Source organism: Brassica napus, chromosome C8 (assembly GCF_020379485.1).
Source record: "Brassica napus cultivar Da-Ae chromosome C8, Da-Ae, whole genome shotgun sequence".
Lineage (NCBI taxonomy): Eukaryota > Viridiplantae > Streptophyta > Magnoliopsida > Brassicales > Brassicaceae > Brassica > Brassica napus.
Genome location: NC_063451.1, coordinates 8,380,691 through 8,387,979, shown reverse-complemented (window position 1 = coordinate 8,387,979; position 7,289 = coordinate 8,380,691). Strand labels below are relative to the sequence as shown.

Genomic DNA, 7,289 nt, shown 5'->3' with positions numbered 1-7,289 from the left:
GGCTGCTCACAAGCTCCTTTGTTATCTTAAAGGTACGGTGGGACAGGGTCTTTTCAATGATGCGCCTGGATCATTTGATTTGCGTGGTTTTACTGTGCGGATTGGGGATCTTGTCCTGACTCTCGCAAATCCATCACTGGTTATGCTATGTTCCTTGGAGAGTCTTTGGTAACTTGGTGTTCGAAGAAAGCAACATACAATATCCAGAAGCCCAGCAAAAGCAGAGTTAAGAGCTTTGGCTGATGCATCTTGTGAGATCGAGTGGCTTCTTCGCATCATGACTGATCTTCAGGTACCTGTCTCGTTGCCTACACACTTATATGGTGACAACACAGCCTCTCTCCACATAACAAACAACTCCGTATATCACGAGAGGACTAAACATGTTGATCATGATAGTTACACCATCCGTGATCGCATTGACAATGGCATGATCAAGACAATGCATGTACGTACACATAATCAGATAGTAGATGTTCTGACGAAGACATTGTATTCTGTACCATTTCGGGATCTCATTTCCAAGATTGGTGTTTTGGACATCTACACACCTCCATCTTGAGGGGGAATATTAGCCGGTTTAAATTGGTTTACTCTACATGTAATTTAATCATGGTTTAGTCCGGTTTAGTACTTTACATGACTCATTTTGGTAACGAATGAGATTGAATAATATCATCTTTTATATTTCTCTCCGATGATGTTCAAACTGTATTATACCTTTAAACCACCCAAATCTTCTTCTTTCTATATAGATGAAATACCACTCTCTCTCTAGAGAGAAAGGAATCAATTAAATCCAATTCCTTTGACGCCAATCTTGAATTCGAGTATATATGCAATCATGGAGTATTATTTGCAAGAATCCAAAAATTAAATGTTAAACAACCACAAACTAAATAATATCTCAGAAACTACTATGATCCACGATCGCTTAGACGAGTTTGGATGCAGCTACGTGGCAATACTGGACAGGTCATCGTTAGATCAACCCACAACGACATAACAACATGAGTCAAACTACTAGTGCAGCGTGTTCCGCCAAACACTGGATTACAGCTTCTACCAGATCCACCAAACCCTTAAAACAATCTAAGCCGTCCATTTCATTTTAACCTCATCTATTTATACCCTCTCACTCCCTTTCTTCTCCTCACACACTTCTCTCTACCCCTCTCTCTGCCCCAATCTTAGATCCGAAAAAATGGCGTTGATCGTTGAGAAGACGTCGAGTGGCCGTGAGTACAAGGTCAAGGACATGTCTCAGGCCGACTTCGGTCGTCTCGAGCTCGAGCTCGCCGAAGTTGAGATGCCAGGACTCATGGCTTGCCGTACCGAGTTCGGCCCAGCTCAGCCCTTCAAAGGCGCTAGAATCACCGGATCTCTCCACATGACGATCCAGACCGCCGTCCTCATCGAAACCCTAACCGCCCTCGGCGCGGAAGTCAGATGGTGCTCCTGCAACATCTTCTCAACCCAAGACCACGCCGCCGCCGCAATCGCCCGTGACTCCGCCGCCGTTTTCGCCTGGAAAGGTGAGACGCTTCAGGAGTACTGGTGGTGCACGGAGCGTGCTCTCGACTGGGGCCCAGGTGGTGGTCCAGATCTGATCGTCGATGACGGTGGCGACGCCACGCTTTTGATCCACGAGGGAGTGAAGGCCGAGGAGATCTTTGAGAAGACGGGTCAGGTTCCTGATCCCACTTCCACTGACAACCCTGAGTTCCAGATCGTGCTTTCGATCATCAAGGAAGGTCTCCAGGTTGATCCTAAGAAGTACCACAAGATGAAGGAGAGACTCGTCGGTGTCTCTGAGGAGACCACCACCGGTGTCAAGAGGCTTTACCAGATGCAGGAAAGTGGAGCCCTTTTGTTCCCAGCCATTAACGTCAACGACTCCGTCACCAAGAGCAAGGTATTGGTTTCCTCCTTACATTTCTTCTTGATTACATATGCTCTATCTTAAGCACAAGCTCGTCACATTCAGTTTACTTTTTTTTAGGTTTTGGAAAAATTTCACTGCATTCGGTTTTGGTTATATTATTGTAATCTGCATTGAACCGGGATCGCTTTATTTTCGGTTTACTTGTTTGATTTGTTCGGTTTTTAATTTTCAAATCTCTCCTATCGGTTTCTAGCAGACCCAAATGTGAAACAAAAACCGAAATTGTTCGTTTTGTTTGGTTCGGTTTACTCCGAATGCCCACCACAACTGGTCATTTTGCATGTATTCTTTCGGATCTGTAGGATATATATGTTGGTGTTATCATATAGTTGACTGTGATTGGATGAAACGATGACGTATTAATCTCTTGTGTTTTCTAATTACAGTTCGACAACTTGTACGGTTGCCGTCACTCTCTACCTGATGGTCTCATGAGGGCCACTGATGTCATGATCGCCGGAAAGGTTGCGGTTATCTGTGGTTATGGTGATGTCGGTAAGGGTTGTGCCGCTGCCATGAAAACCGCTGGTGCTAGAGTCATTGTGACCGAGATCGACCCCATCTGTGCCCTACAAGCTATGATGGAAGGGCTTCAAGTTCTGACCCTTGAGGATGTCGTCTCTGAAGCTGACATCTTTGTCACCACCACCGGTAACAAAGACATCATCATGGTTGACCACATGAGGAAGATGAAGAACAACGCTATCGTCTGCAACATTGGTCACTTTGACAACGAGATTGACATGCAAGGACTTGAGACCTTCCCTGGAGTGAAGCGTATCACCATCAAGCCCCAGACCGACAGGTGGGTGTTCCCAGACACCAAGTCCGGAATCATTGTTTTGGCCGAGGGTCGTCTCATGAACTTGGGTTGTGCCACTGGTCACCCAAGTTTCGTGATGTCTTGCTCTTTCACCAACCAGGTGATTGCCCAGCTTGAGCTTTGGAACGAGAAGTCGAGCGGTAAGTACGAGAAGAAGGTGTACGTTCTACCCAAGCATTTGGATGAGAAGGTTGCGGCACTTCACTTGGGCAAGCTTGGAGCTAAGCTCACTAAGCTGACAAAGGACCAATCTGACTACGTCAGCATTCCCGTTGAAGGACCTTACAAGCCTGCTCACTACAGGTACTGAGAGCTGTTTGGTTCTCGTTGTGGTTTGTCTGGAAGAGTGGAAGATATTGGTCCGCTGATGAAGTTGACCAACTATCCTTCTGAATAAGGGGTTATTGGCTTTGAAGGTTGTGCTTGTTGTTCTTCTTTTTCTTGAAACTTAAATTAACTTTTGGTTATGAGTTCCCTCTTGATTTGCTTTTGTGTTGTGATCACCGTGTACTCTTTATACGAAAAATGGAAGAGAGGAAACTATTTTCCGTACCCAAATTTTAGAGCTTTCTTTCTCTTTCACCTTTATTATGTTCTTTGTTTCATTGAATGTCAAGCTCTCATTTCAAATGTGGGCATTGCAATTTATGGTAGGTAATGTTTTAAACTAAGTGGCAGGACATCATTTATACCACATTTAGTCAGTTTTATTATTATTATTTTTTGTCACTGAATGTAAAAGATATGAGCCTAAAACGATGGTCCAAATCATGATGTCCGTTATAAAGAGAAATGTGCTTGAAGAGTCTTTTTGCTAAAATATCGGCTGTCCGATCTATAAACATGATAGAAAGAAACTGATGCAAAACCAGAGGAGATCGAACGGATGTCTTTCACAATTCCGATGATTTCATTTGAGTGGAGGTTGTCGGAGATATCTCTGATGAGCGTTAAATTGTCGAGGAGAACCTTGACTGTAGAAAACTTCGAGGTTAGCGCCATGCAAAATACCGATCAAATCACGACAGCCTCTGCAATAAAGGGTGAGCTGATGAAGCTCTTCACCCAATCAACTAGTATGATTGTTTTTCACCCAATCAGCACAGTAACTTTTCCAAACCATATGCCCTTAACGATAAATATCCTACTGTATATGTTAAAATATTTGTTGATATTCTTTTTAATTCAGTTATTTGATTTAAAAACATTAATATATTTACAGTATTGCAATTTGTCATTATTTATACATATACAGCTTATTTTTTTATTTTTTGACATTATACATATACATATACAGCTTAATTAAGATAAAATTATAATAGATTCTTCGCATGGTGTAAACATCACATTTAGGTCTTTATGTATCATAAGATTTTTTACAAATTCTAATTACACGGTCAATGTTGGCTCAAACATTCCCAAATATGTTTATGGCCCTAGGGGAGCATATGTTCACAAAGCAAGATCATGAGAGTATGTCCTAGGGGGCAGTCTTCGTTGACGGGGTATTATCTAGACCATGGCATTTTAGCCGGACCAAAAATTGATAACCGAAACTGATCTAAATAATACCTTAAACTGAAACAAAATTTTACGGGTAAATATATGGGTTCAACACTCTTCTCCTAAAAATAATCATAACGTAAAAAAATCAACTTAAACCCGATAAACATTGATCTAAAAAGACCGATCCGATAAAATCGATCCAAACCTGATAGAAAACATTAATGTCTACAACTATGATTTCATGTGTTCTATTTTCTTTACTTTTATTTATGATTTAGTTATAGTGATTCACATATTCCAATGATACGAAATGAAATTTTGGATTCATTAGCTAAGAGTACAAGTTTCTTTTTTAGGGAATTTCATTACATTGGTTGTTCTATTCCGGCTTGATTATCCAAACCACTTTAAGTTTGAATAATAGAATAGCCGTTTATTGCAAAAAAAAAAAGTAATTATGTTTTTTTGGTGATATTCTCATGTTATATAATAATTTAAATGTTAAATTTGAAATTTAAAAATGTTCAGTTTTAATTACTAATAGTTTATCTTTGATTATTTTGCAAAAAAACTAGATAACAGGGTTCCAGATAAATTTTGACGGGTTCTTGAGTTGTTCGAGTAGTTATAAGTATAAAATATTTGGAACTGAATCGATCCGATCCGAAAGCGATTTGAAAACAAATATTTACAAATATTTATATAAGTCTAAATCTTAAAATCCGAAGGACCAGACGATTGAAACCCATCCGAAAGACCCCGATCTGATGGAAATCATTCCGAACCTGGACCAAATATGTGAACGCTCAAGACTAGTAATATCATACTAGACATTGAAAAATATCTAGAGAGTTGTGTAACGTTCCGACCGCCCATGGCTAATGGGTCTCTTTCGGCCCGTGAACCCCATTCCGTTCCAGCGGTTAGTGCGTAAATTTTCCAAGGCTCGAAATCATTGTTTACTAACCCTACAATCACCACCCGATTTTTTTCCGTACTTTGGCCTCACTCGCACGGTATCGCGAATCACTTCCTGATAGGTCACCCATCCTTTCAGTATTCCAGCTAAAGCACATTTAACTCTGGAATTCTAAACGGATGTGACGGAAAAGATAAGTCAACTGTGGTGACATAGATAACCAAATCAATTATCTTAAACCTTTATACCATAAACCGAGATGTTACAAGTTTATCGAAGGGCATGGAAACGTATGAAATTCTAGCTGCTAATATACACTGCAAGCTCATGTGCAAAGGAACCAGTATGAGTTTGAGGATTAGCAAATATGATTTCAAGAAGATAGTGAAGGATCGATACTGGGTTGGGTAATATATTAGAATGATCTCGAATCACTATACAAGCAACAAAATTATGAAATCACTTTCCAAGATAATGAACAAACATACAATGGTTTAGTCCATGGTTCGTCTAAATATCCATAAGCTTAACCAAAATCGAACATGCTCAAATGTATATAACATGTATTCCTATTTCTGGAATCATCATAGAACCAAGACAACATCCTTTTCGGCATGCTGTAATCAACATTTTCAGGACCTGAAACCCAAGGTTTCCTATAAGTACACCAATCTCTGTAACGAATCAAAACAATTGGCGATCTTTCTAATCCTTTTCACTGAAATTTATTTCACTACCAGTATACAAGAACAATCAAGAACCCTCTAGATTCCAGTGAAAAGCTTCTAATTTTGTCCATAAGCACCCAACAAACAAACACCTAATGTCATGAAAACTTCATATATTATATAGATCTGAATAATTGAGCATTGATAACCAAACAATTGCAGGATTACATATACTAGAATTCTTATGTCAAAGACTCAAAAACATACATAACAACAACAGTACAAAGCTTAATAGAAATCATTTACTTTGCCTCTTAAACACAAACACCAAAAAGCTTCCAAATTTAATCAAGTGGTGATGTCACTGGTGTCTCTGGCACACCTTGTAATGGTCTCACAGCCTCTGTTGTAAGAATTAGCTTGTCCGGATCGGCAATCGTAGTACGAGGCGCCTGGTTTCTGACAAGGAACCATGTCCCTCCTTAGGGTTTCGTATCCGATGTACCGTTTCTGAGCCATAAGAACTCTCCGGCTGATCTCCGAGGGCATTAGCTCTTCATCTTCTCCGATGAGGCTGTTCCGGGCCAGCATCGCGTCGATCTCAGCGATGGCATCGGAGATTGGGAAGTGGGTTTGGAGGAAAAGAATGGATAAAAGTACTAAAGTAACAGAGTGCAACATGTTGATGTAGATTTTGCCGGTGTGATCTGTATGCTTCTCTGTCCCTCACTATTGTAATCTGGCAGAAGCAGAGAGAGCGGTGGGGTAGTTGGTGAAGAAGGAGAGTCGCTGACAGTGTGTACAATTAAAAGCAGAATTTGGTTTAACTACGGAAAGAAGTCAACTTAAACCGGTCGGTTTGCAAAGAGAATAACACTCCTCGACAATATGACGCAACTTATTACAAAGGCCGATGTCAATTTTAGGAACTCGAAAGCCTTTTTCACTTTCAGATTTTCTTCTAAAGTTTATAGTCTATTAAAAAACACTATATAAAGTATAGAACCAACATTTATTTTAATGTGTGATTAAAAATATAGATGGTTAGATTTGTTTAATGGTAGGTTGTTGGTTTTAGAGATTTGAAGTTTTAGTTTTAGAGATTAGTTGTTACCTTTAGAATTGAATGTTAGTTTTAGAGATTTAGTATGTGTTACAAAAAAAAAGATGCTCCCTTTAGAATTGAATGTTAATTTATGAATTGGATGTCACTTTTATTTTTGTCATCGGATGTCATTTTTAAGATTACGATATTCATTATCGGATTTGTTAGTTTAAATATTATTTTTTCTGTGTTTGTGAAATTTAAAACGTTTCATATTTTTTTTGAATTTTAAAGTAATTATGTTATTTTAGACATATTTTCCAAACATGCATTATTATTTTTACAAATTTATAAACGTTCTCAATTTGTAAAAATGTTTTTCA

At 39.3% G+C, this 7,289-nt stretch overlaps 2 protein-coding genes across 2 annotated transcripts; one reads left to right on the top strand and one right to left on the bottom strand.

The window, feature by feature from the left end:
- Nucleotides 1-1,118: 1,118 nt before the first annotated feature.
- On the top strand, nt 1,119-3,326 carry LOC106437676 (adenosylhomocysteinase 1). Its single transcript, XM_013878602.3, has 2 exons — nt 1,119-1,915; nt 2,332-3,326. The coding sequence occupies exons 1-2, from the start codon at nt 1,205-1,207 to the stop codon at nt 3,076-3,078; spliced, it is 1,458 nt and encodes a 485-aa protein (XP_013734056.2). The 5' UTR covers nt 1,119-1,204; the 3' UTR covers nt 3,079-3,326.
- A 2,691-nt stretch (nt 3,327-6,017) lies between these two features.
- LOC106423629 (protein RALF-like 31) lies at nt 6,018-6,680 on the bottom strand. The gene has a single exon (XM_013864408.3). The coding sequence runs from the start codon at nt 6,540-6,542 to the stop codon at nt 6,210-6,212; it is 333 nt and encodes a 110-aa protein (XP_013719862.2). The 5' UTR covers nt 6,543-6,680; the 3' UTR covers nt 6,018-6,209.
- Between the last annotated feature and the right edge of the window lie 609 nt (nt 6,681-7,289).

What these genes read in the sequence shown, in the direction of transcription:
- LOC106437676 (XM_013878602.3), top strand. Translation starts at nt 1,205, where the DNA reads ATGGCGTTGATCGTTGAGAAGACGTCGAGTGGCCGTGAGTACAAGGTC. An exon ending in ACTCCGTCACCAAGAGCAAG is followed by an intron (nt 1,916 to 2,331) that starts GTATTGGTTTCC and finishes TTCTAATTACAG; the next exon opens with TTCGACAACTTGTACGGTTG.
- LOC106423629 (XM_013864408.3), bottom strand. Translation starts at nt 6,542, where the DNA reads ATGTTGCACTCTGTTACTTTAGTACTTTTATCCATTCTTTTCCTCCAA.